We start from the raw sequence: 27,868 nt of genomic DNA, 5'->3' as shown, positions 1-27,868 counted from the left end.
GAGGGGGAGGTCGGTGCCGCTTCTGCTTCGCGGGGGTCTTGCTCCCAGCCCCTCCAGCACCCTCAGAGCGGGGAAATTGCGGGGAAATTAAGCGGGGAGCTTAAACCCCCCCCCCCCCCCCCCCTTGGGGACCCCCCCGCGGGGTGCGCAGGACGCGGACACGCGTGGGGCGTGCCGCTGGGATCCCAAACCGCCCTCCTTTCCCCCCCCCGCCCTTTCCCCTTCCCCAATTTAATTGGTGCCCCCCGAACCCCCCAAAACCCCTTCCCTTACCCCCCCCCAAACCCTCCCAGCTGGTTCCCCCCCCCCGGGGACCATCAGCGGCGGATCGCACCTCCCGTACCTGCGGGACAAAGGTTTTTTTTTTTTGCCCCCGGCTTTTCTCTGTCTCTCACCTTCCCGACCGCTCCCACAACCCCCCCCCCGGGGCTCCGGGGCTTCTTCTCCATCCCCCCCCCAAGCTTTAGGCCCTGCTCTAACCTCCTTATCTCCCCCCCCCACCACCACCCCGCCCCGAGGGGGGCTCCCGCATCCCCAGCCGCATCTCCCGGGGCTCTGTTGGCCGGGCCGGGGGGGGGGGGGGGGGGGGGTTGGGGGGGGTTGGACGGGGAGGAGACTGCCCGAGGGTTTTAAGCAGCCCGGCCCCACCGTCGAGGAGGGGGGGGGGGGGGGGAAGAGTTTGAGCTGATGGATGGAGCCCGGTGGGAGAAGCTAATTCCAAGCGGGAGCTAAAAGCTTCTCCTCCGCAGGGACCAGGACTTCTTGCTGGGGGGCTGGAAGCGGCGGCCAGACCTGCTGAAGGTGGGGAAGGTGGGCGGCGGGGAGGGGGGGGTGGAGGAAAAAAAAAAAAAAAAAAATCCAAAAAACAAACAAACAAACAAAAAAAAGAAATTTAAATTAAACTCGCCCCACCGACCGCGTTTTGGCCGGACCCCCACCCCCCACCCCAAGGCGAGACCTCTCCGGCCGCCGCTCGCCGCGTCTCCGTCGGGGGAGAAGGGAGTCGGGCTTCGGGGTTCTTTTTTTTGTCACCCCGCTCCCCCCCCCCGCGTCGTCGTCGTCGCCGCTCTGGATTGTGCCCGGGGAGCCGGCCGGGGTTTGGGGGGGCCCGCGGCGAGATGTACCAGAGCTTAGCCATGGCGGCGAACCCCGGCCCCCCGGCCTACGAGGGGGCAGGTGGCTTCATGCACAGCGCGGCCGCAGCGTCCCCCGTCTATGTGCCCACCACGAGGGTCACCTCCATGCTCCCCAGCCTGCCGTACCTGCAGAGCGGCGGCTCTTCCCAGCAAGGCAGCCCCGTCTCCAGCCACTCCATCTGGACTCAACCCGGAGCCGAAAGCGCCGCTTACAACCCCGGATCGTCCCACCCGCCCGTGTCACCTCGGTTCTCCTTCTCCACCAGCACCCCCATCCCTGCCACCTCTTCCCGGGAGGCCGCGGCGGCTTACAGCAGCTCCTTGAGCCTTTCTGCTAACGGGAGGGAGCAGTACGGCCGGGGCTTCGGCGGCTCCTACTCCAGCCCCTACCCCGCCTACGTGAGCCCCGAAATGGCCACCACCTGGACTTCTTCGCCCTTCGACAGCCCCATGCTCCACAACCTGCAGAGCCGAGGGACGCCCGCGGCCGCCCGGCATGCCAACATCGGTGAGCGCAGCAACCCCCGGGGGCAGGGATGGGATGGTGTACGTTGGGATGGGGTGCTGTCCGTTCTCATGTTTTTCCCCCCCCCGCCCCGTTTTCATCAGCGCGACCCTGTTTTAGGAGGGTGGGATTGAGAAACTTGTGGTTTTTGAGCTCCTGGGGATGCAGAATATCGGGGTCCTCATGGTGCCGGTTACACCCTTACTCATGCACTTTCACTGCAACGTTGCAAAAAGTCCTTGAGGCCACAGTTGCAAAAAAAAATAATAATTTAAATGAAATTTGGGTAGGCCTGGAGCTGCAAGAATCATGTGCCGAGCTCCCGTGGAAGGGTTTGCTCCACAGATAGCTCCGCAGGCATTTCGGGGCCGCGGCGGGGATGGTCTGCGGGAGCGCAACCCTGGTGGGCAGCCCCTTCCCGGCCTGATTTGGTGCAAAAGGGGGAAATTTAGGGATGGAATTAACCAGCGAAGTTTGGTGTGTGAATCCCACATCTCGCTCTCGGGCCGCTTTGTGTTACGTCCTTTTTGCAGCTGTTGGATGGTTGGAGAGGCCGGGGAAAGGGAAGGCGAAGGGAAACTCAGTGCCGAGGGGGAGAGGTGAGAGAGAAGAAGAAATGTATCCGAATCCATTAGCCACAGCCTCTTGCACCCCTTTTGCTTTTGGGGGGGGATGCTCAGCACATCTGGGTGCCCCAGCTCTGGATTTCGGGGTCTCCCTGCCCAAAATCCCACCCGGGTTTCTTGTGCTGATCCCCGTCTTGGAGCCGAAACGCTGATTTCTCTAAGCGCCCTGGTCCTAAGACCAGAAATTGTTCCCAGAGGCTTAAAATATTGCTTTTGTATTTTGCGTGGAAGAAAAAGGCAACATGGGGAGGAAAGCAGGGCTGTGGGGCTGCTCCCCCAGACCCATTTCTGTTCCCCACCACCTCTCTGTGGGGGCTTCGCTGCTGGCGCCGGAGTGAAAAGAAATAAAGGCGCTCGGAAGCAAATGCCTCAAATTTGGCCGACGATACATTTTAGGGTTGCACTCAGGAGGGTAAAATTTCCCTTCAGCAAGGTTTTCTTAATCTTCAGAGTTATTTTAAGGCATTATAGGAATGAAGGTTGGGTGTCGGTGAAGGCTTGGCCTTGCCATTGCCTTTTGCATTTCTTCGGGCTTTAAGAAATTGCGTAAAAATGGGGAACTCAGCTATAAAGATAAAGCTTTGGTTGACCAGGCAGGGATTTTGGGAAGGCCTGCGGTGGCAGAACATGTAGGAAAACCAGGAACTATTGATTTGTATCATTGAGGACAGTCGTGCATTTTTATTTGATTTCAGTGCCCATCTCTTCCTTGGGGGGAAAAAAAAAAAATCACATTTTCGCAGCGGTCACTGATGGGCTCTTAGCAAGAAAAATAACTTAAAAATGAAATATTCAAGATGAAGCATTGCAGCTGCAGAAATACTGGGTTAGCTTTTAAGGTTTGTGGTGTTTTTGGGGTTTGGGGATCAGTTTGTGTTGCCGGTCCCGTGGACAGAGCCTGCCTCTGGGTGCTCTTCGCTCGAGCTTTTGCGTAGCATGAGGGAGATGGGATGAAACGGCCTGAAAGGCATTGAGCCTAAAAATTCGGGATTCAAACAGAAAAGTGGATTTTGTGGAAGGCAGCTCCCTGGTGGGCAGCTCCGGGCATGGTGAATCCCAAGACCCTTTCTTTGCCTTTCCTTGGGAGCGGAGATATTCTTATTCTCTGCACGCTGAGAAACACAACCCTTGGCGCAAGGCTTTGCTGCGCCCAGGGATTTTTGCAGCGCTTTCGTTTTCCTCCAGTGATTTCCTGGAGAAACACCACCTTCGGACAGTGCTAATTGCAGAGCAGCCGGCCGTTACTGTAATACTAATTAGTGTTACTATTTAATAATGAAGGTTAAGTCCGTGCAGATGGAGCTGGAATTGCAGACTCAGACGCGCGGTCTACGCAACTGGGCATGGCGTTTATTTTCCACTGATAAGCAATGCTCCAGGAAAAGTTTGGTGAAACTTTAGTGAAACTGCATTCAAAGGTGATAAAAAAAAATGATACTAAGAGATGTATGTTCTCGCTTTTCCCTAACAGGAGAATTTGGGGTTAAAAAGTGCCAAAGCAGCTCAGTGGTATAAAATGCTGGGGAGACTGGGGGCATAAATAAATCACATGGGCATATATAAAATAAAACCACCCCTGTTCAGCAAACTTGGGGTTTGGAGGTACGTCTGGGGATCATTTCCTCACCCTGAAGGGCAGGATCAGACCCAGCAGCCATGAACTTGCCCCGGGGCATGGGGTTGGGGTGAATTCCCCAGCTAAGGAGGGGCAAAACATCCTCCAGGAGACATCCCCGCCACCAAAATCTGCCCCCAGAGCCGCCGGGAGGTGTATTTGCCCTGTTCCCCCTTTGCTGGGGAGAGGCGAGCACGAACAGAGGCAATGCACTGGCTTTTACGCAGGGGATGGGGGGGCCAGATCCAGCTTTCCCATCCCCACCCCGTGCACTTTTGTTTTATTTTTTCCCCTTCAGCTGCAAACTTGTGTAAAACGCAAACTCGTGTAAAACTGAAGGATTTTTCTTTTTTGGGGTAGGTAGGGGGTCTTTTTTTTTTCTTCTTTTTATTTTTCTGTATATATATATATATTTTAGGAGGCTGAATTTTGCCGCTGCGGTCGGGAGCGAGCCGGGGCACGGGGCACTTTGGCTGCCTTCGCATTTCGTTTTGCCTTTCACTGAACCAGGAGTCCCCGGCCAGGCTCCACGGGACCACATCTGCGAAGATCAAAGCCCCCAGCAGATGCGGCCATCGGTCGGAAAATGTTTTTTTTTTTCTTTCTTTTTTTTTTTTTTTTTCCTGCTGCTGGGAGATCGGGGAACCAGATCTTACGCTTTCCCATAGGGATGCGAAGAGCTTGGCGGGGTAGCATCCCCAGGCTGGCATTTCGTTTCCAGTGACTCATCCCATTTGTCACGTCCCCCTGCCCTACCAGCCGATGCCCCAGGGCAGCGGAGGGAGGGCTGAGGTCTGGATTTCGCAGGGGTGCTCAAAGGCACCGCTCCCAACGCGGCGGCTTCAGGGTGAAAGCATCGCGCCATGCTTCTCCCTCATCTCCTTCCCCATTTGCAAAATTCCCCGGTAAAGGCAAATGCATCATCTGCAGCCCTCCGGCGCGACAAGCTGCTGCGCTCTCGTCACCGGGTGACAAGGAGAGAGGTCCCCAGCCCCACAGCCCCGCAGTTTTGGGGACAAAACCCGCAGGGCTACGGGATGGGGAGACACGATTCAAGCTCGAGCACGCGATTTCTTTTTATGCCCTTCCCCGTCTCCCCAAACAGCATATTTAAAATTGCAAATAAAGCAACAATAATAGTAAAAATATCATCGTCACGCTGCACCACCCTTGTTAATGATACAGCTCCATCCTTGGAAAGGGAGGTTTAATTACTGAATACAATCATACAAGTTGTATAGAATAGTTGTGTAGTGTAATATAATACCTATAATATCATGTATTGTATCATATCCATATATATTTTATATAATACATGGTTTTTATTATTTTTTTTTTTACAAAGCAGCAAAATTGAAGGCATTGAGCAGTGGCACTAAATCTAAGATTTATTAAGCCAGGATGAATTATTTTTTCTGTACACGCACCCACGTTGATCTTTATCCCCCATAACAAAAGCAGCGATTTCTTTTTTTAAGAGGACAGCCCGTGTTTCACTCTCTCCACATTTATTTCCATCCGTTTTGGGTAGAAAGAGGCAAAATCCTTGGAAAGAGAGAGGAGCGTGTATCAGGCGGTGTTTACCAAAGGAAATTGGACCCGATCCTGCTGTCTCCGTGCTCTTCTGATGATGGAGAAACCTTGGCTCGGCAGGCAGAGGTGCTCCCTGGTGATCCCAAACGGGGCCAGTTATTTCGAAAACCCCGACGGCTGCAATATTTCGGGGGCTTTGAAATGTTTGCCTTGGGAAATTCCCCCCCCCCTCCCCAGCGATGCGCCGACCTGCAAATAAATCCCAACCCAGGTGAAAACGCAGCAGGCGCGCGGCGAGGTGCGCGAGGTTTTGTGCCTGGAGGTCGGCAGCTGCAGGGGGACGTGCACAGGGAATGTTCAAAAAATGGGTGAAAAAAATGCAATTTCAAAGAAAATCTAATTAAAAAGCCTTTAAGAGCGTAGCTGAAGTAGCAAACCCCAAACTTTCCGTGCTTTCTTATCGGCACAGGGCTCCGGATTGAATTTTTTGCTCATTGAGACCCACAGAGCTTTGCGTGCATAGGGAAAAGAGATGCAAACAGACCTCGTTTTTGGAGCTTTTGTCCCCAAATTCCCTTCCTTGCACACCAGCCTGGTGTGTCCTTCCTTACAGTTCCCTTACAGAAAAGAGGGTGCAGAAACAGAGCGCTTGGGGATGTCTCTGCACTCGGGAGACATCCTTTGGGGAGTGAAGCACCGCACATATTGTGTGCTTTGAGACTTTTGCACCCCTTTTCTATAAAAAAAGCCCTGCGAGGCTCCTGCCTCCCCTTTGGGGCTGGCTGCTGCCTGCAAAACTAGGCAGGGACATGAGTGGGGGGCTCCGATCCTGGGCTGAAAGCAGCCAGTTTTGTTGAAATGCCGATTTTTGCAAGGCGGCCGCGCTGCCGTAACCCCTTGTGCGTGTTGGCGAGGTTGAGCTGTCCCCGTCCCGGCTCCCTTTTTGGGGGGGGATCGTGTGTAATTATGCCTGTGGGGCTGAGGATTGGGAATATTCAAATATTCGCCTCCTCGATGGGTCCTGAGCTCCCGCTGCCTTCTGGCCGTCTGGCAGGAAGGTGCAAAACCGCCTTTGGTGCGCGACTGCGAAACGCTGCTTAAGTAAGCAGGGAAATAGGTGAGAAGGTGCTTTTGCATCCCAAATGACGCCAAATTACACAAGCAAATTTCACCGTGATGTCTGGTGGAGGTTTGCTTGGTTTGGGGGCGAAGAAAAAAAAAAAAACAAAACCTTTGGGTCAACGTTGGCTCTCAGCTGCCTATTAAACCTCCAGTGGTATGGCAAAATATCAAGTCCCTCTAACCTTCTTTACATGATCAGTCGCAGCGACCAGTCCAAGCTGTAAATACATCCATAATGACAAATTAAACCCAATTATCTGCCATTCCTGAGCAGTGAGGTCCTCAGACGCGGGTGCTCGCCTGTGCGTGACAGCGGCTGAAAATAATTTGGCCGTCACTGCCACTCGTAGCGGGGGACGAGCAGCTTCGGGGCTTTTTTTGGGAACCCTTTTGCTGTCGAAGCGTGCCGAGCGACGCCGTGGATGTTTTGTTAGGGCTCATACGGGGTGGTTGCAAGAAGGGGCTTTTCTTGTTGCTTTTTCAGGTCATTTCCCACTGGAAAAGCAAAGCACGGAGGAGAAATCCCCGCAGGAGAGCTGCGTTTGCAGCCTTTCCCCCGTGCTCGAGCAAAGCTGGCGATGCACTTGGTCGCCGTTTCCCTTTCCCTGCGCTGAGCCGGAGCTGGGATTTCTCCTCCAGGCAGCTCAGAGCCGGGCGGCCGCTCGCAGGGAGCTGGGCAGAGACTTCCCAGGCTGGCCGCACGTCTGACCCCGTCAGCAGCACTGAAACATTTCAGCCTTCTGCTTTTGGCAAGGCCTGGGTTGTAAAGCCAAGGCTGGGGAAGCATCAACTGGAAGCGAAAATCATTATTTTTACCCAAGAGATGCCCGGTGTACTTTTTTTTAAATTTTTCCTCAGTTATTTCCCCGCACAGAGATAGCTTTGGGTAATTTTATTTAGCGGCTCTGGACACCTATAGTTCTTGTAGGGTTCACGCTCTGCTTGGAGGGGCGAAATTGTGTCCTTCTCATGTCTTTCTGCTGCTGAAATCAGCTGTAGGGGATGCACAGAAATGTCTCATGCCCCTGTCTCTATGCCCAGCCCCAGCACGCTGTCTCATGCCTCAGTTTCCCCCGGCTTTCACCAGGTATTTCCAGCCTGCTTTCAGGAGGGGAGCTGGAAATACCTCCCCTCCTGGTGGGCACCGAGTTTTCCCCTGGATTTACAGCAGGGATGTTTCTAGGACCAATCCTGCTGGTTTTGCCCAGGCAGTGCTTACAGGATCAGTCCCCCGCTCGCTAAAAAAATTCAGTATGGGCTACGGAAAAAAAAAAAGCACAAACTAGCAAAATAAAAAACCAAAACCAACCAAGCAAACTTGAGGAGCTTGCCCCCTCTGAGCTGAAACCATCCCAAAAGGAGGTTCGCCCAGGGCTGGGAGATGCTGCAGGATCAGGCCCGTGCAAGAAGCTTCCCTAGGGCAGGAACCCAGCCCCCTGCAAGCTATTTGGGAACCTACAGCTTTCCTCGGGGAGGTGAAGGCTGTTGGCCGGGAAAGCTTCCCAGACGCCAGCAGCACCTTCCTTTTTCCATCTTGGAAAGCAGCCGCTCGGTTTACGCGGTGCAGCACAAAGGGATTTGCTGTTTTATTTTTATTTTTAGCGACCCGCAAAGCTGGCGAGCCCCTTATCGGAGCCAGCTGGGCTCGCGCGGCCCACGCCAGCCTTGAGAGGGAGTCGGAAATTTGGCTTGTTTGTGAGGGAGGGGAAAAAATAATTCATGGAAAGTCAGGGGAAGCAAGTTTTCCATCGGCAGCAGAGGTGGGGACGGGGCAGGCGGACCAGGGGTGCGCGGGGCTGATCCCATGTCTCCTACAGGGCCTGGTACCGGCTGCTTCTGACTCTGGGATAACAAAATCCCTGCCTGGGAATGTTTCCTCCTAATCCCTGGGAATGAGGCTGGTGTCTGCCGGGGAGCATCTCAGGAGAGGTCCTGGCGCTGCCCTCCCCAGCCTCCTCGATGCTGTCTTGGGGCAGCCGTCCCCCCGGGCTGTCCTGGGACGATGCAAATGTCCCCAGGCAGCTCCCTTTCGGCTCTCGGCTTTTGTGCCTCGTTCCCTTTGGTGAGGCTCGCTTTTCCTCCAGGCTCCATCATCCGGAGCCGTGGCGTTACACGTGAGGCTCTGTTTTTGCAGGGAGGCAAAGAGGCAGCTTTTCCGGACAAGAAGAAACCTGGGAACCCCCAATTCCTACGTGCTTGTGCTCCAGAGGAGACATAAAAATATATGATTTAAAATCCTATGAGTTTCCAAGTCAAGCTGTTGGGTTTGCAGGCCATCATCATTATTTAATTAATATTCAGAGCTCGCAGTGCTGGGTGAGGAGGTGAGCCCCAGCCATCAGAACTCCTCTGAACGACCCTTTTGGCCCCAGATGTGTGAGAGGGTTTGGGGAAGGGCTTACTGGCCCCAGGGGCTCACTGCTGGGATGGATGCAGATCTGGGACATGCCTTGCTGATTCCGAGCAAGAGGGAGGCAGTTGGCTTGTGGGATATCTTCTCCTCCTGGCCTCCTGGGCTGGGAGGATGCCCTCGTGCCCAGGGTCTTGGGCATGACCGAGGCTTCTCTCCAGGAGCTGCCTATGTCCTGCCCCTCATCGTTTCACAAAGAGGGGCTAGGCTGCGTGCCCCCTCGCCTCCCCTCCCCAGCCATCTATATTCCTGAGCCAACATCCCGTCGCCTCCCTTCACGAGGAAATCAATAACAACGGGTGAGCAGGTTAATTATAATCACAGAATAAACGCCACGGTCTCAAAGTTCACTCCACTTGAGCAGCGTTTCAAAACGAGTGGACGACGCCAAGAAACTTTCATTGATTCCCCCGGGGCAGGTGTGGGAGTTTGAACCTGTCCCCAAGCTGATCTGATTCAAGACTACTCAATTTTGCTCCTTATCTCGACTTTCGCCTATCTTATAATGTCTGTTATTTTAGATAAAAAGTCCAATCAATTGAGGTAGAAAAACTGCAAGTTGTATGTTGCCCTGATAAGTCAGGTACCTGCCGTTTTGTTGGCCTGGGCTGCAGTTTCTGGGCTTGCCGAGCACTGGGCTGACCTCTGCAGATACTTTATCGCAGAATCGCTCCGTCCTCCACCCCTGCTGACTTTACTGTCCAGAATAACGATTAAAACAGGAAAAGAGGAGGGCCGGGGGTCAGAGCACCCAGCATCCCATATGCCGTACCAAACACCTTTCTGTTTGTGCCTGGCTGCCATCCCGTAGAGAGGCCAGGATCCGACCTCACTGGTTTTGGTGGGTTTTGGTCAGCCCACGGGGTCTGAACAAAATACTGGGGCAGGGCTTGAATATGCACCTGAAGGTCTCTGTTAAGGTTGTCATGTTCAGAGAGGGCTTGGGCATATTATACAATGTATAGACTACATATTTCATATGTTCCTATATGTGGTATATATATTTTATAATATATAAAGTGTGTATTTATATACACAGTGTATATATACTTTATATACAGTGTATATATACTTTATAGAATATATAAAGTGTGTGTTTGTATATATGTGTGTGCATTATAGTGGTGTACACACACACATATATATATATATGCAGTTCTATACAGCTATGTTCTGCATAGCCATAGAAAAATAATTCTAACACCAAAAGCAAAGACAGCTAATTAGAGATGACTCCTAGCTGGCTAAAACAGCGTTCTTAAGGACACAGTAAGTGTATAACTACACTGAATATATATGTCTGTATGTATGTGTGTATATATATACATGCAAACACACACGTAACACACACACACTAATAATACAGTTGTGTTTCCATAAGGGATTTTGGCCTGATTCAGATAAATATTTTTTCCTCTGATCTGCACTAGTCTGGAAAAAAAAAATAAAAAAAAAAACAACCACTGAGTTTCTGGAGTAGGAGGGTTACAGAAAGGCAGGTTGGAAGGGGTGTCAGGAGATCTCTAGCCCCCAACCTGCCCAAAGCAATTAGCCACTTGAATTAGCTCAGGCCAGCTGTGGCTTTGTCTTGATGTTTGGAAATGCCCAGGGATGGAAATGCCCTCACCTCTCTGGGCACCTAATCCATGTCCTAATGAAAAAGCTTCCCCTAATGCCCTGCTGTCAGCATATATCCGCACAGCTTCCCTCGTTATATCTTTGTAACGACCCCAAGCAGCACCACTTGCCTGGGCCTTGACTTTGGTCCACCTGGGCCACCCCTACAGACGGACAGATGCTCTCCCTCAGACAGACAGATGCTGCAGGAGGATGTATGACCACAGACCGTCGGGTTCCTGTGGTTTTAGGTGTTTCGGCTCACCCACCGTGCTGTAGGTGGCCAACCAAGGCAGGCCAAGGGCACGTGAAGGCTGTGTCATGCTTGATGAACGTGTGCCAGGTGCCAGACATGGGCACCGAGCCTGGCACACCAGCAGCCGTAAGGCTACAGAGCTTTCCTTGGCTCTGACACTCTCCATTTTCTCCCCATCGTCCCTGCAGTAATCAAAGGAGAGCTAAAGCACGTGCACGTGGAGATGGGATGTATTTCAAGGGGGAAAATGCTGTGGCTCTTTTTCCTTTGTCTAGTGAGAGAAAGACCATTTCCAGGTCCCTGCCGCCAAACAGCCCCCAGGCTGTGGATGGCCCCATCCTGGCCATTCCCTGAGCTCTCCATGCTAATCTGAGATTTGTTAAAAATATTTGGACAGTCGATAAGCAGAGGAATCTCCTGTTTATCAGAAGAGCCTCAGATATTTACAAGTGTAAGAATTGTAAGTAGGAGTAAGAAAGGGGAGGTCACCTTGGTGGGTGGGATCAGGCCTGCGTCCCAGCAAAAGAAAGCAGGCCTTGGAGATCACTTACACACAACTTCACAGGCAGCACAAGTTGCTGTAGGACACCACTCTGCCATCAAAGGGGTGGCCAGCAAGTGCTCTGCCCAAAATCAGCTTTTGCTGTTGTTTTTTTTTTTAACTTTTTTTTTTTTTTTTTTTTTTGCGTAAGCTTTCCTCAGGATCTGATGGAGGGCCTCAGGCCTGCTGGTGAGCTGCTAGGGATGGGTGGGGAGAAGGAATGGGTTTGCTTTTTCTGACTGTAGTGTGGGGTTGTGCCCATTTAGGATGCTGGGGTGACTGGGATCTAACAGTCTGGCTGTGTTTCTGTCATCTGAACAGCCCCCATCCTGCACGCATATGCATGTAAGTGGCCATATACGAGTGGTGTTCATGGTGGACATGGAAAAAGGAGAGCCTGTCTCCACTGCAGCATGGACAGAGCTTGTTGGGCCTTCCCCCCGTGCAAATACAACCCAAGGGGAGCTGCAGGCCTTCTCCTGCCCGGCCTGCTGCCCACTTTTTGGGTCTGGGCCATGCTGCTTCAGCATGGGGGTGACCACCTCTCCGTGCAGCTGTGGTACAGCCTCTGGGCTTGTGAGGTGGTGGCTCTGGTGTGGTGGAGAGCCCTTCCCAGTGGCCACACTGGCCAGCCCCCAGTACCACCTCTTGCCCCTTCCCAAAACTACACACTGAGATGTCCCCGGAGCCCCAGGCCTGGTGTTTTCCACCTTCCCCCGTGTGGGCACGCGGTGAGGCATGGAAGAGCCTTTGCTCCTGCTCCCAAGGACAGAGCCGAGACTGAACTCAAATCCAGGCCCAGGCTTTGACCAGCCTTCCCTTCGTGTACCTCTAGCACATGATCTCAGCTGGTCCCTTGGCTGCTTCTACCTCCACTGTCCTTCACGCTGGGGAAAACATATCCGTGAAGGAAAGGAGTATGCTTGGCTGTTGGCAGTGGTGTGTGCCATAGACCTTGGCTTGCTGCAGGCAGAGCGGGGAGCTTTGCAGGGGAGGGACGCAATGTTCCCTTTGCCTTGACGTGAAACACTTGGCTGGGAACGGTCGTGCAGGAACAGTCTCGGTGTTTCATGAGGCAAGAGAGTTCTTTGCCTTCTCAAAAGTGGCGTGTGGCTCAGGCAGATTACAGGTGAAATGCTTCCTGAGCAATTAAATAGGGGCTGTAGGTCTGCATGGGGAAAGCTACTCGCTCTGAGCAGCCAACTGAGTGACCGACCATTTTAGACATGTCAGATAAACCCCAAAACATTCAGGGACGGCATCAAGCCCTTTCTGTGAAGCTTCACAATGACGCATTTTGCTTGAAAGAGCATTTCTGGTTAACGCTGGGGAAATTGCCTCCTTTTCCATTCCCTGTGGATCAACAAACACACAGGGGATGTCTTCTGCTAATCCAGATGATGGGAGGGTGAGAGCCACAACCAGCTCACTGATGGGCACTACTCAGGCAACGTCCTGCTTCCCCTTGCCAACCTTGTGCATAGGTCCCAATGGTCTCTAAACCAGTGGGTAACTGGACGAATTTCCCCCAAATTCTGTCAGAGGGGAAACATGCAGAGAAGAGGAGGGGTTAAAAGAAAAAAAGAAAAAAAAAAAAGCCAATGGGCAGAACCTAATTTTACAGAAACATCCTCAGCTCTGGTAGCTGATAATGCACATGGGCTTTCTGATCCCCATCTGCATGCCACGCTGATGATGTCCCCATAGAAAAAGGAAAGGCTCACAGACAGCTTTCTCTTGGCTGCAGAGCTCTCTCAGGCATAGGTCTGGGCTCTTTTATTTTCGATCACTCCCTGCCTCTTCTGCTTTTGTCTCTCGTTTTCTGCTGCTCTGTTTTCCTTTCTAGCCCTGTACTCAGACACAGCACTGGAACAAGAAGCACTTTTAACAGCTGTGATCTGACCAGAAGGTTTTTGGCATTTTTTCTTTTTTATTTTTTTTTCCATAAAGCTGCAACTCCTGTAGTCATACAAGTCATGGGAGAACCTCAACCCATTTAAAAGAAAGAGATGTGACTTTCTGAGCCACTCGCTGCAGCAAAACGCTTATTAAAGGGACACCCAAAGGCTTGAATGGTAGGAAGGATTTCCATACTGTCTCTTTTTTAATAGGAACAATCTTGGGATTTGGGACAAACCATCCTGAGTAGCCAAGAATGGTAAATCCCATTTCCTGCTGCCATGCTGTTGTGGCTGTCCCTCGAAGCAGAAGGTGCTGGTGGCTTGGGATCCTCTTGGAGCCCAAGGTGTCCATGTGTCCGAGGGACCAGTGTCCTTTGCCTCAGCTGCGAGTGCCCCTGAGAGTCCATTTGGGATTCTGTATACACAGGAACGTGGCTCTCACCTCTTATCATAACAAATTGTTTTAGGAAACTGCTTCTCTGCAGGGAGAACTGCTCTCAGGCTCTGTTTAGAGCCTCTAAGTGCCTGGCTGTGTTTGAAGGACAGCTTCTCCTTTGCCGAGTTGCTTCACTGGGTTGAGAAGACACTTCTGCAGGGGGAAATGTTGATATTAAATATCCCTCCATCTGTAAACAAAACTCCAGTGCTATATTAATGGAAGTCTCTTTCTCCCCAGCAAGTAGAGAGAGGGGGTGAGGGCAGGAGGGGGCAGAAGAAAGGAGACAACCTCGTTGTTGTTTCTCAAGCAGAGACAACCAGATCTCACCCAAACTCGTGCAAGGAGGGTTCTTTGTCCCCTTCTGGAGGCTGGTTTGGGAACAAAAACTTATAAACTGGCTGCTGGCTTTGAACTGGAGGAATCAAAACCTCTCCGTCAGAGGTGCTTTCACTCTTACCATTCTTTCGGGTCCTGATCCCTCAGGTTCACCTGTTCAAGATATCTCTCCAAGGCTTCCAAATTTAAGCTTGCTAAAGACCTAGGAATGGACATGATGGCAGAGCTGGGGTTTGCAGAGATGCTGGAAGGATCAGAGGGGAGTTCAAGTCTCCCTTCAGACCCAAGCCCTGGGCATCCTTCCCCTGCTTCCCAGCTGTTGTCCACGGGGACCTGATTCTCCTGGTTGGGAAGGCAGAAGTACCCAGACTTGATATCCTTGGCCAGAGATGCTGTCACATCCTAGCCATGCTGGAAGAAGTGCCTGTAGGTGTGGGCTGGCCGGCGGCTCCCAATTCTCTTTTCATCGAGCTCTGCATTGTCCTCCCTGGCTGATCTCTGTGGACCTGGTGGTGGATGTAAAGGGCCGCTCCCAGTGACTAAGAGCCATGAAAGGCCACCTTCAAGAATGCTTTTCCCCTAACAGACCCCAGTGCCCCACTTCAGAATCGCTCCCGGCTCCCTAGGGACTAAGCGTCCCATTGTGGAAAGCATTCCTGACATTAGCATGCTCAAGGCCTCACCCAAGATTAGGAGACTGTTGTGCAACATTCAAGTGACATTTCCTGCCCTGGGGACCTTGCAGTCTTTGTAAGGGGTAGGTGTGAGGGGAAAAGGACCTCCTTTTATGTGGCAAGCTGGTGGCTGGGACAGGGACAGGCCCCAGTCCTCAACAGGCCGGCTTGTTCAGCACCATTTCACGATCTGATCTCATGTGAGAAGCTCCTTCATGGTCTTGGGGCAGGGTCTTATGAAGCATGCAGCAGAAAGCCATTAGCATTAGTCAACGCCAGGCTCAGGGACTCACCCCATAGCAAGGCCTGAACTACCCCAAGACCGATATTATCTGAGATAAGGGCTGGGCAAAGGCACTTAGGGGAGCTGAGCCTTCAGAGAGGAGCTTGAGACCTTGAGGCACATGTAGTGAAGGAGGTTATTCCTGCCATGGGCCTGTTTTCTCCTCAGCCCAACTGGCACATACACGTTGTCCTCTCCTTGGCCTTGCTGGCCATACCCGGCTTTGGGAGAGGGAGCAGACCTTTCCAGGAGGACCTCCAAGCAGAAGGGCTGTTGTAGAGGTCACTGGCCGGACCCATAAATCTCCATTATCAGGCGGTGGCTCCTGTGCCGCGAAACGGAAATTGTTGCCCTGAGTGCGACTGGGGGAGCCTTTCCTTCCATTCCCATTGTTCGGGTCCCGCCGGGAGCCGCTCGGGCAATTTGCTGCCTGAATAAACGTTTCCTCTGCCGGCTGCTAGTGCGAGGAGAGGGAACGAATAAGTGTCAGGGGATCTCATAACGCCGGGATTTAGAGCTCCAGCCCCGAGACGGCAGCCAAGAAAACACTTTACTGCTTCTCCTGGGGATCCTCCGGTCTACGGTGCCCCGTTATTAATAACAAGGGCAGATTAAGCAATGGGTGCACTTGAAACCCAGTGACCTCCATGCCCAATATAGCTCAGCCTTGCCCCTGGTTGTGCCCCTGGAGGAGGGAGGGAGGGAGGGAGGGAGGCAGAGGCCATGGCCCACACCTTCCAAAATGAGCAGCTATTGCGTTACCTAGGTCTTGAACATCTGCCCGTGTCAAACTGCAGGGGTTGCTGCTGTTAAGGTGATACTTTCTTGGCATTTCTTGGCATTTCATAGATGCCCAGGTTTTCAAGAGCAGCTGGGATGGCTGGAAGGCCAGCTCAGAAGGCTCCCCTCCACAACCCCAACCCTGATTTCAGTGATGGTGTGAAATGAGAGCACCTCTTTTTGAAAGAAATCCGGTCCCTTGCCTTCCATTTCTCCACTGGCACCAAAACGAGTCACCCTTTCATTCAGGCATGCATTAAGCCTAAGTCGTCTTCCCTGAGCAGACATTCAGTCATTTCCATGACACATCCTTCTAGCCAGCACCTCTGCCGAGAGGAATTTGCCATCATCAGGCATACCTTGATGCAATATTTCTCCTCCAGGTGAGATCTAGTGAGGTCAAGGAGCTGTCCCTGCCCCGGCGGGGCTCTGGGAATGTTTTTAATGAGATTGCACTCCACAGATGTCATCTTCTGACTCAGCTCTGGGCGGTGTCCGCAGGGGACGCACCCATCCGATATCGCTCTGTGAGGGCCGCGGTCAGGGAGAGCCACCCATTGAGTGGAGCCGCCGTGTGCCCTGCGAGCAAAGTCTGCTCCTTCACGGTCTCCAGCTCCAGCGACTCCCAGTTGGTCATGTTCACGAAGCTCACCTTTGCCTGCAGCTGAGAGGAAGAAATCGCACAAATGCTGTTACTACAGAAGCAGAAAAGGTCTTCCAGAAACGTAAATCGGTGAAAGTCCCTCAGGAGAGAAGCTCCAGTCCAAATCCCCTGCAAACCCAAAAGAAAGAAAGAAAAAATAGTGGAGAATATAGCTCAAACAAACGCAGATGGACTGGGGAGAGCAAAGGGAGCAGGTCTGAAGACTGCTTTGTATTTTGATTTTGGATGGCAGATTACATGCCAGTGAAAATAATACGGACCACGGAGCTAGGTTACAGTAGCAAATTTGATTATTATCAGAAAACAAAAGACTTACAGCTTGTCTGGTTTGGACTCCACAGGCTGTTTTCTTTAAAAACAAAAGCATTTCCATACTTGACATTTCTTCTTATCATACCCATTTTGAGGTACCTTCCTATTCAAGGGCTAGTCAAACTCTTAACATTTCTGAGGGACAGCTAGAAATTTTTCCCTTTTGTTTCTTTGATTAAAAGCCTTCGGATTTTGGTTTTCTGGTGGGAAATTCTCCAGGAACGGCAACATTTTATAATAACTCCCAAGAACAATTTAAATCAGTGAAGAGTTTTAACTATTGTCTTTGGACTACCCCTTCTCTGCTCATTTCTCCCTGGATTGTGTCAAAGACTTTGTACTGAACTATTTTCAGAGATGAAAAGATTTTTTCATAAGATGAAAATTACCCCGAAAACATGTAATATAGATTCTTTAAGGTAAAATTATAATCAAAAACCTCAGCTACTTCTAAGAAAGAAAATAGCAAAGTGTTTTCCTTTCTTGAGATTTTTCAAGGAAATGAGTTCTTTCCTGACTAGCTCTTCCAATTCCTCCTCTTTTCGAAGGAAGTTTATTTGATCTGGGTTTTGGCTGTGGCTCGGTGGTGATTTTAAAGGGGAAAGTGAGGCATGGTTACAGTACCGAGTCCAAAACTCACCTGGAGGGATTCCCATCTTTCCTAAACCACCAGAACTGCACAAATGTAATGAGGGTTCCCTAAGGTGATTAGAAGACATTGTATTTCTTCTTTTCTGGCTCCAGAGCCCCTTAGGTGTACTCTTTTCCTCTCTTCTAGTATTTCCCTATTGCCACAGGGTGTAATCTCTTCTCATTTTTAGACTGGTTTTCTAGGGATAACTAGGCTTGTATGAATCCTTCTCTGTGTCTCTGTTTACCGGCCCCACTTCAGTCATTTTTTAATCCTTTGGTTGTGTTATGGTTACGTAGCTTCCCACAGATTTCCCAAAAAGAGCCTGCAGAGCAGAAGAAGAGAGAACGTAAGGCTGATGGTTGAACGTAACGCTTACAAGATATCAGAGAATCCACAAGGGATTGAGACGTAGATCCACAAAAAGTCAAATTTTGCTGGTTTGCCGTTTGGGGAACCCTCGTCCTCCAGCAGAAAGTGAGATCTGTCTAACAATCAGGTGGGCAGGCAGAAAATAGAGCAAGTTGGACAATAGTACTGGAAGAGTTAATGCTACGCTGGCATGTAACGGCTGAAGGCCCCAGTGCAAAGCTCTTGCCATCCTCCAAAAGTCTCATGTGTGTTGCAGTATGTTGGGGATCAGGCTTTTTCAGCAGCACAGTTTATTCCCAGCCTGTTTGCCCTCTTCTTCTTCTCCACAATGAGTTTATCATCTGGTCTTCCCTTCCTGGTGCCCGTAGCAGGACATGTGCGTGCCTCGGTCACTGTCTTTGGGTGCAGAGGGGATACAGGGGCAGGAATGGGTTTATCATGGAAATACCTGTGGATTCCTGCCTTTCAGGAGCTGCTTCTTGTGCAGAGAATAGAGTGACGGCATGTGAATATTTCTGGTTTTTGGCTCTCTGCGGCAATTCTGCAGAGGGGCAGGTGGGAGCCAGGGGCTGCAGGGTGCACAGGCAGGATTTTCTCTGCTCACACATACTTGAGCTCCGACAGGGGATGCCTGGGGAGCTCTCTGCTCTCTGGCCAGTTCTGCTTCGTGGGTCCGGGCTTCTCTTTGTCCCCGGTCGCAGGCAATTCATCTGGGTTGCAAACACGGCCGCTTGCCTGCCCTGATCTGTTTGCCCTGGCTATGTCCAATCTTGAAAACTGGATAACGTCAGAGCAGAAGGGAAGGTTTCTATTTCTGTCTCCCTGTATCTGTGTCCCAGCACATCCCTGCTGCCACACAGGTCCTTCAGCCAACACTGTATGGCAGGGAAAGGGGTTCCTCTTCCCTGTAATCTTGGGGGCTTCCCCGTGAAAGGAAGAGATGCTTCTTGCACCCTATAAAATCCAATTGTGATTTCTTTAAATGTCACTGCTGGGTTCAAATACTGAGAAGCAGAGCAGAAATTTAACGTAAAGCCGCTTAATTAACCGAATCTTTTCCCTTCTCTCCCGTCATGGCAGCAGAATTTTTTGATGACTATTCCGAGGGGCGAGAGTGTGTCAACTGCGGGGCCATGTCCACCCCGCTCTGGAGGAGGGACGGCACGGGGCACTACCTCTGCAACGCCTGCGGGCTCTACCACAAGATGAACGGCATCAACCGGCCCTTGTTCAAACCCCAGAGGAGGCTGGTGAGTCAGCATCACACGTGGGGCAAGGCTGCCTGCCAGGACGAGGCGAAAAGGCCTCGGCCAGGTGGAGGTGGCGGGGGTATTTCAGCTCCTCGGGTCCCCATCTGTCCGGCGCAGGTGGTTTGGGACCGGATTTCCAAAATAAGCAGGATTACCTTGAGTTTGGTGAGCTGCAAGGCCTCGTACTGTCCAGACTAGTTGTGCAGAGACCTGATCCAGGCCAGGTGGTGAAAGGGGCTGCAGGGAAGGGCCTACAGGTCAACTAGAAAGCCAGCTATGCTTTAGTACCTCTGTAGGCATTTCAGCAGCAATGGAAACCCCTTCCAGCTCCACCACACCTCCAGCTGATCTTCTCTTGCTGGCTGACCCCCTTCACTTCATGGTGGCCGGCCACCTCTCCTGGACACCCGGCTTGCTGTTCCCTTGGGCAAGCTGAAGCAGAGCTTGTGGGGCAGGTCAGGGTGTCCCAAAGGCTGTGGGATCGGGATGGGGCATGCACGGGGAATGTGGAATATCTCGGTGATGATATCCTGCCTGTCCCGGCCTGTTTGGGTGAGGAGTTTTGGGAAGGCCTCTGCAGTCCGTGCCGCAGGGACACGGGGCTGTCCTGACCCCATGTAGCAAGGAGCCAGCAAGCCTTCCCTCGGGGCTCCTCGTCATCCTGGAGGCTCCATCCCCAGCTGCCCTGCCCTCCACCTAGCCCAAACCCATCTCTGCTCAAACCCAGCCAATTCCCTGCAAGTGCCAAAAAATGTCGCTTGTAGTTTGAGCGCTGCCACCGGCCGCAGCTACCCAGCGCCCTCTTGTGAAAACCGCTTGGTGGTGATGGATGGAGCCGAGCTCCACCACCACCTCTACCAGTAACTGGGCCAAGCTGGGCTGTCCTCAGCTCCAAAGGGACTGGGATCTGGGGACTGCCCACCCCTGGTTGCCCCAGAGAAGGACTGGATGCTCCCACTGCTTTTTTGGGGGAAGGGATCTCCTGCGTGTCTGTTCCAGAGGGTGCTGAGTCCCTGCAAAACCTATCTCGGTTCTGCAGGGTATATACAACACTGCTGGCCAGGAGAAACATAATACCATCAGTGTCTGCAACCTGGCACCCAAGCCCTTGCCCTGTTTCATTTTCTGGTATCCGTGTTATCCCTGGGCGCTTCTGTGTGGTCAGGTGTTGCCGGCTGGGAACCAGACTTGGTCCAGTGCTGGCAACTGGAAATCTTGCCCAAATGGCCAGATTCCTGCTTTTTCCTCTGGAAAACAATTGCCATGAAGAAAAGGGGGACACGTCTAGGGATATAGCGTAGGGGGAAGGTTAAAGCAACGCCAGCTCCTCTACCTCAATGAATACATTCAGTATTTATTTTCAGAGCCCGAGATTTGCCAGAGAGCCCTGCAAGGCGAAATCTTTGCCATTGCTGCAAGCTCTCTTCTAAGCTCCTCTTCCACTGACAAAGGTGGATAACTGAAGGCCTCTTAAGACCTCTGCTTTGAAGGTGCTGGGGAGAGTCAGGCAGGCTTGGAGGACGACGCTTTTTCTTCCTCCCACCGCTTCCAAGCTCACGTTTGCTATTTTACATGGTCTCAAGCTCATTGTCTTCCTCCTGCGGCCTTTTGAGCCTAAACCAGTTCACCCAGACAGGGAAAAGACCTGTTCCCTGCAACATTTAATTACTGGGGGTTCCTATTACTTATCCCTCTTTATCTTGAGGGAGACAATGCTGCTGGAAGCTGGAAGCTCTCTTTTCCTTATTAGAGAGGAAAGAGGGAGACCAGAGGACTTCCAGAGCCACAGCATCCGTGTGCCTGGTGGTGCTGGGAGAGGACAGGGGACCTGGAGCAAGCTCGTAGGGACCTGAGATGCTGCCGGCGGGAGCAGCGGAGGGTTGATGCTTTTTCTTCTTCTGTTTTTAATCCCAGTCGGCCTCCCGCCGCGTCGGCCTCTCCTGTGCCAACTGCCACACGACGACGACCACGCTCTGGCGCAGAAACGCCGAGGGAGAGCCCGTCTGCAACGCCTGCGGGCTCTACATGAAGCTCCACGGGGTAAAGCCTTCGTTGCTCTTATGGGGAGGGTGTGGATGGCACTGTGGTGGGGATTGGCTTCGGGGTACAACTCTGTGCTCTCTTGTCTTGGTTTTCCTGATGATGATTTCCCTTGCACGGGTGCCCGGATAGTCTCTTCCTAATAGTAGGGGCTCCATGCATTCATGTCGTGTCTGATAGATCTAGAAGAGTCCTGCTGGAGCCCAAGGCAAAGCAGGACTTCAGGATGCAAATATCCCATCCTTCTTCCACCAGTCAGTGGGAGAGTAGTAGTGGCAGAGACAGAGACCTTCACCACCCTTGCGACTGCAGAAGAAAACCCCATTCTTCTCCCCCATTTTTCTCCCCATTGCTACTCCTGTTTTTTAATACCCTCCCATGCTCTCAAGGATTTCCAGTGCTTCAGAGCAGATGGGGGAGCATCCAGGAGAGATAGGTCAAAGCTGGAAGATACAACGGATGAGGGGAAGCTTTACCTGACCCCACAAATGTTGTTAGGACTCCCAGCATGTTTCTGACTCTGAGGATGACTGGCTCAGTGGGATCAGTTGCATAGGGAGGTCCCCCAATACAGATTTAGTAGTTTTCTAGAAAATAAGCATTGTCCAGAAAGACAGCTTCAGCTCTGAATTCAACAGGAAAGTAAATCAGATGGGCTGCTCCCTTCTGGCCTTAAAACAATCTCTCAATACCTACGCTGTAAAAAGCCCATCTGGTCCCACTCGGAAGCACACCTTGCAGCTTTGACATCGCTCTTCATACAGCAGTGCTGATCTGTGACTTTGGGCTCCATTTTGTTGTTGTTTGCAATTAAATCAGATAATTTTGCATAGGTTCGACAAGGTAGAGCTGGAACCATGTTCTAGGTGACCACAGGGACATACAAAAACCAATGTGCTTTTATATTTGGGTCCATAGGTTCCACGGCCTTTAGCGATGAGAAAAGAGGGCATTCAAACGAGGAAGCGTAAGCCGAAGAACCTTAACAAAACAAAGACGCCAGCAGGTAAGTGTTGAACAAGGGAGTTTATTGCGTGTATATGTGTGTGCTCGTGCTTCTGGCCATTTGGATTTATGTCCCAAGTCCAACACCCAACCACAAAACGGGCTGCGTCTTAAAAATGGGGAATGTCTGAATGCCTTTCAGCAGTAACAAAGCCTTTCCTGCTATTTTTTTTAACCTATTTTTTTTAACTTTGGGTGGGTGGGTACAGATCTGTACTGCTCTAGGTCCTTGGGAAGAGCCTGGCTTACCACTCGCTTTCTCACAGGTCCATCCAGCAGTGAGAGTCTTACCCCGACCACCAGCTCCACCAGTAGCAGCAGCAGTGCCACAACCACCGAGGAAATGCGCCCCATAAAAACAGAACCAGGGCTCTCATCTCACTACGGGCACCCCAGCCCCATTTCTCAGGTACTTGGGGTGGTGGGACAGACATGGGAACTAGGATGGTTGGTATGGTGAGGGGAGTATCCCCAAAACCTTCTCTGTAGTAGAAGGTTGCCTCTTTTTAACCCAGGGATCTAGGATTTCACAGCAGGAGATCTATTCTCTGGGACAGGGTAAAAATACACGGTCTTGGCATCATGTTTACAGATGCCTTTTTTTTACAACATCTTTTTTACAGATGGCTTTTTAATGACATATAGCAGTTCTGAATGGACAACAAGAGGTAGCAGCCTTGATGAAAAAATGAAATTCCTTCTAGCTGGGCAGCTGTATGGGTCCCACGGCAAGAAAATACCCCTTTCCTATATATGACTCGGTTTGATTTGTCTTGAGCAAGGAAAAACTTGGCAATACTCTACTTCATCTGCACTGGCTGGCTGTGTGTTGAACGGTATGAGAAATGCAGCGTGAGAATAAACTCACGTAGCCCAAATTTAAGTCCCTGTGAAGGTAAAAGCAAGCCAGCGTGACGGCAGAGAGCTGCAGGGTGAGTGGGTGCTGTGTGCCACGTCCACCACTAGATGTCTTGGGAAGAGCCCTGCCTCCAGCAAGGCGTGCGTCCTGCTGAGCAGCACCCTCAGCTGGGAGCTGGTCTGGGAGCCTCTCTGGGTTTAATAACTGTGTTAAGGATCCCCATGGCCCAGCACAGCTAAGAGACGGTGGTATGTGGTAGTTGCCTTCCCCTTGGGTTCATACAGGGAGCTGCAGCGTTTAAACAGAATGGGGGAAAAAATGGCATTGTTGGGCCGGACTGATCCTGCACCTGCAACCCTTTGCAGCGCTGTTATGTGTCCTGCAGTCCACAGGAGGGCATTTGTGAGCTAGGAGTGCCCGAAGCCGATGAAATCTCAAGCCTTGGGAGGCTAAATGATCGTTTCTGTCATTTAGAAGAGAACACTATGTCCCGTGTGCACAAATAGTAAAGAGCATGGTCTAGAAGGAGAGTCTGTCCAAAGCATCACATCTAAGCTGCAAACTCTAGCAAATCCTCAGATGTGTTATTACAGTGGCACCAGCCCCACATACAGGGAATCAGAGGGTCCTCAATGGTTTGAAGTGTTGTTTACGGGATTTTCCTTTTCCCGTAGGCATTCTCAGTCTCTGCCATGTCTGGACATGGATCTTCAATTCACCCTGCGATTTCAGCCCTGAAGCTTTCCCCGCAGGCTTACCAGTCAGCCATCAGCCAGTCTCCACAAACCAGCTCCAAACAGGACTCCTGGAACAGCCTGGTCTTAGCTGAAAACCATGGGGACATCATAACTGCATAACCTGGTCTTCCACCCAGAGACTTCAGGCTGACCGGCTTGAGAGACAAAGAAGATGCCACGTAATAATCAAGTCAATGTTGTTCCCCACCTCCCCTGCTCTCCTGCCTTCTCTCCCCTTTCGAGATGTTCCAGCAAAGAGGTAAAGAGGACTTATTTGAGGTGTAGGAGAGCTCTTACAAAAGAGACCAAGACTCAAATCTCAAAGAAACTGATGGATTTGAAGCCTTTCCCCCCTTTTCAACAAGCCTCTCTTTATTAGATTGTCACCACCTTCTACGAAATAGCCAGAAACACAAAGATGGACAAAGCTTTGGGGTTTTATTTAAAAACATCTGCCATTTGAGACTTAGACAATGGTGGCACAAAGACATTTTTTTCTTCTGTCACCATCCGTTTGTTTCCCGACCAGAGGAAATGCCGTCACCTTCTCATGACTGAAATTCAGTGATCTTCCACCAAATGGAGCCAGATCCAGATCAGTTTGGTGAACAGACTGCAGGAGACATGCTGTGGTGTCTTTAGTGGATTTGGTATGATCTAGGGCAGAGAAAAAAGAGGCCCCCCTCCTCATCCTCAGCTCACGTACCTAGAGCATTACCTTCATTCTCCTAGATGGTCTGGAAACCTGATGAATGTCCGTATTTAATAGTAACTCCTTTCCTATTTATCATTACAATATCATGTGTTTCCAAAAGGTTGTTGTCAGAGCCTGGAGAAGGTCTGTCTGAAATCAAAGGGGGATTTTGGAAGGAGAAACCTTCTGGAAGTGGGTAGAGGAGACCCACGTTGGTCATCGAATCCTGGAGGAAAGTGTTGGGCTTTTCCTCACAAATAGCTACAGGCCAGGCTTAGAGATTATTGTAGAGCACAGCAAGTGAAAGTTGCTCTTTAACGCTGCTGTGCTGTCACTTTTCAGACAGTTAATTTAATTATTTTGCATACTTCTCTGTTGTTTTTGATGTCATTGATGAAGTCCTATTGTCATTTATCTGTTGTTGTACTGTGAGTGCCCACTTGGCCCCTAGCAGCTGGCTCGTGACCATTTTCCGTGTCCAACCCTTAAGGATTTCACCTTTCACAACAAGAAAACCCTTCAGCCTTTAATGGATGCAGGCAGGAGCCATCTTCTTTACCAGGCATGTGCATAGACTTGCTTGCCTGCAAGAGGAGTCTAACTCCATTCATACACAAGTGTTAAACTCATGGTTTTGCTTACCTGTAAGGCTCTCAGCAACCGGGGAATCATAGAAAATGGAGCTGGGAGAGATGCTGAGAGGTCGCTGACTCATTCCCTTGTCCCAAAGGGATCAATTCTACGTAACCTAGCCCTGGCTGCTCTTCCTCCAGCAAGTGCTGAACAAAATCCAGCACTGCACACACCACAGCTCCCCTGTGCCATCTAAGTGCTTCACCGGATGCTTGCCAGGATGTTTTCACTGGCATTTCCAAGGAGGGAGAGCTCTGCCTGAACAGAAGAGAATTTCTGGGAGACCGCATCCTACGAGATTCTCCACTCTTGTTTTTGTCCGCTCCCAAACTCCGTCACTCTTCTTCTCGCCTTCCAAGCTCTTCTCTTTCCTCCCTGCATCCTCAACTTGACTATGGAACGACTGAGTGCTACCTGGATGAGGGATCGTGTACCCTCCCGAAATGTGCTGAAGGGTGTAAGGTGCCGTCCTCTGGCTTTCACTCTTTACCATTCCCTCAAGGAGTGTTTCCGACCAAGTACCAAGATACAGGGCTTGGCAAAGAGGAAAGCCACATACACGGTTGAAGCAAAAGCATGACTTGTATTTGTTTGAACTCTCCAATTTCCTCCTGATGGTTGAAAAGCTTCTTTAAGGAGAAGGATTCAACTGGACTGGTCACGACAGAGACTGGGAATGGAGTCACAGCAGAGAGCTGGGCCCCTCCACAATCCCTGTAGTAGCTCAGATTTGCAGGGGTTTGGAGGGGTGACGGAGCCTTTGCACTCCCTGGAGGAGGACACAGCGATGCCACAGGGATGGCTGGATGCTGTTTGCACCTTGAGGCTCCTCTGTGAGCATCCCCATACGAAGTGTGGTCCTCCCGTTGACAAGAAGTGCCCTTCACTAGCTCATGGGAATGAAGCCCACAAACTGGGCACTTTTTCCATCCCCCACATGATGCCCCCAGAGTTTGCACTCTGACCCACGGAGCTAATGTAGGGTCTAACCTCATTAGTGTGTTAACTACAGACATTCAGTGAAACATGAATAAAATGTTACCCTGAAAATCTGTGATTCTGCTGAGGCCAGTAGCCTGCAGAGAGGCCAGAAATAGCACCTAACAAATATGAATTTGGGGTAAAAACATTACAGTCTGTCTCCCCGGGCATGCAGGTCTTTAGCCAGCCTGCTCCTTGTCCTATATTCCTTTGCACCTGGCAGTTGAGGTCTCTTGGGGTCTTGCTGTGAATTCTTCTCTGTGACACCGAAGCACCCCGGAGATGCCTCTTGGCAACGCACACACCTGAGATACCTAAAACCACCCTGCACAGCCCGAGGAGGAGGGAAGCAGGTGGCCTCCTGGAGAGGATCTAAGGTGCAGACCAAACACACGCAGCGTTTCTCTCCGTGGTGATGCTCCCGAGGGCTTTGCCTGCTTTGCCCCGTTGCTGTGCTCCTCCTACTGCCCTCAAAGCCGAATTCCCTGGCTGAAATTCTCTCCTGCCCTTAAACCACACTCCTAGGTGCCACAGAGGAGTCTGCCTGCAAAGCAAGGTGGAAAAACCCTGCAAGACATAAGCCTGGTAGCCCTCTGGCTCATGTCCCTTTAGGTTATCTAAATGACCGTGGCACAATTTGGTTGACTGCCTCTCCGCTTCCCACAAAGCCTTAAAAAACGGATGTTGAAACACAGCGAAGAGCATTTACATGGACCTAGATAACAAGACGTCTGCTTTCAAAAGGTGAGGCTCCTTTACACCACCAGCAGCTGATGTTTCAGATGCGCCTGGGATTGTCACCTCAGGACGACAAGCACCAGAGGTGACCCGTGAAGGGATTCGCACAGGATGAAGGAAGGAAACCACCAGGAGATTCAGCTTGTTCTAGTGAGAGGGGCGACTTACAAAATTCAGGGTTACATTCCAGCTCTGCTTTCCTTCAAGTGATGGGGGAGGCATTCAGAGCCTGCTTTGCTAAGGAAATTAGATACAATTAGCAGAGACAATACGACAAGACAATTATTGCTGTTATTTGTTCCATTGCGGCGTGGCTGGAGGTCCTGCTGAGCACCGTGAGCAGGGGGTTGGACCAGATGACTTCCAGAGGTCCCTTCCAACCTCAACCCTTCTGTGACACCAGGATGGGTCCTACACAAACAGAACCAAAAAACATCCCTGTCCTCAAGAGCAAAAGGCCCAGTCCTGCAAAACACTTAAGCATTTATATAAACCTATTTGTGGAAGTTGTTCCCTTAGAGCTCATCGTTAATGGCACACGGGAATTTTGATGCCTAAGGGTTTGCAGCACAAGGTGGGATTGTGCCAAGCCCTCTTCATGCGGCTCGGTGCTCACCGGAGCGAGATGGGCAGATGAGAACCAGGGTGGGGAGCGAGAGGGGTGGAAAGGTCATTCACCACCTCTAAATGTCTTTCCGAGTTGTGAAAGTGCAATATCTAGAATCGCGTCAGATCTTGTTGCGTGAATCGATCAGAAGAGATCCGTATTCCACTTTGCAATCGTACGGGATGATTGGACCCTCTCCAATCAGGAGGAGCTCAGGAATATTGTAAAAGAGCTTTCAAACCGATCAATGACTCTCAGTGTAACTCTGAAGCTGTGACTATGCCAGGGGTGGTGTCTTGTTTTGCCTTTTATTTTTCCTCCATGTATAAAGTTTGAAGCTTCCCAGGTCAGCTGGGAAGGTCCCGTGGAAACAGACACTTATTTGTAAGGGGGAGAGGGAAACCAACCAACTGAACAAGCTGTAATTATTTAAAGATGTAAAAAAATATATATTAAGAAGTAGTATGGCTACCGATCCACTTAACTTCTACACCTTTAGAACTAATGGAAATAAAATAATGACAATAAAACCAGAAGGCTGCTGCCTGACTCTGACTGTCCTGGGGGGCTT

The 27,868-nt window shown here is 51.1% G+C and overlaps 1 protein-coding gene across 3 annotated transcripts; it reads left to right on the top strand.

Annotated features, from left to right (window-relative positions):
* Positions 1–654: 654 nt before the first annotated feature.
* Positions 655–25,928, top strand: GATA4 (GATA binding protein 4). 3 transcript variants are annotated; one of them, XM_066995079.1, is made up of 7 exons: positions 658–801; positions 1,403–1,644; positions 18,834–19,003; positions 20,918–21,043; positions 21,962–22,049; positions 22,315–22,457; positions 23,582–25,928. In XM_066995079.1, the coding sequence occupies exons 2-7, from the start codon at positions 1,548–1,550 to the stop codon at positions 23,762–23,764; spliced, it is 807 nt and encodes a 268-aa protein (XP_066851180.1). In that variant the 5' UTR covers positions 658–801; positions 1,403–1,547; the 3' UTR covers positions 23,765–25,928. The 3 variants fall into 3 exon arrangements, with proteins under 3 accessions (XP_047935296.1, XP_013039877.2, XP_066851180.1); XM_048079339.2 differs by having other exon boundaries at positions 655–1,644; positions 18,837–19,003; XM_013184423.3 differs by having other exon boundaries at positions 655–1,644.
* Positions 25,929–27,868: the final 1,940 nt, after the last annotated feature.

Source organism: Anser cygnoides, chromosome 3 (assembly GCF_040182565.1).
Source record: "Anser cygnoides isolate HZ-2024a breed goose chromosome 3, Taihu_goose_T2T_genome, whole genome shotgun sequence".
Lineage (NCBI taxonomy): Eukaryota > Metazoa > Chordata > Aves > Anseriformes > Anatidae > Anser > Anser cygnoides.
This window is presented reverse-complemented; position numbering and strand designations above follow the sequence as displayed.

Bases quoted from the DNA above. Each gene is read 5' to 3' on its own strand.
- GATA4 (XM_013184423.3), top strand. From the start codon at position 1,119: ATGTACCAGAGCTTAGCCATGGCGGCGAACCCCGGCCCCCCGGCCTAC. The intron at 19,004-20,917 runs GTGAGTCAGCAT...TTTTAATCCCAG, and splicing joins TCAAACCCCAGAGGAGGCTG to TCGGCCTCCCGCCGCGTCGG. The intron at 22,050-22,314 runs GTAAGTGTTGAA...GCTTTCTCACAG, and splicing joins CAAAACAAAGACGCCAGCAG to GTCCATCCAGCAGTGAGAGT.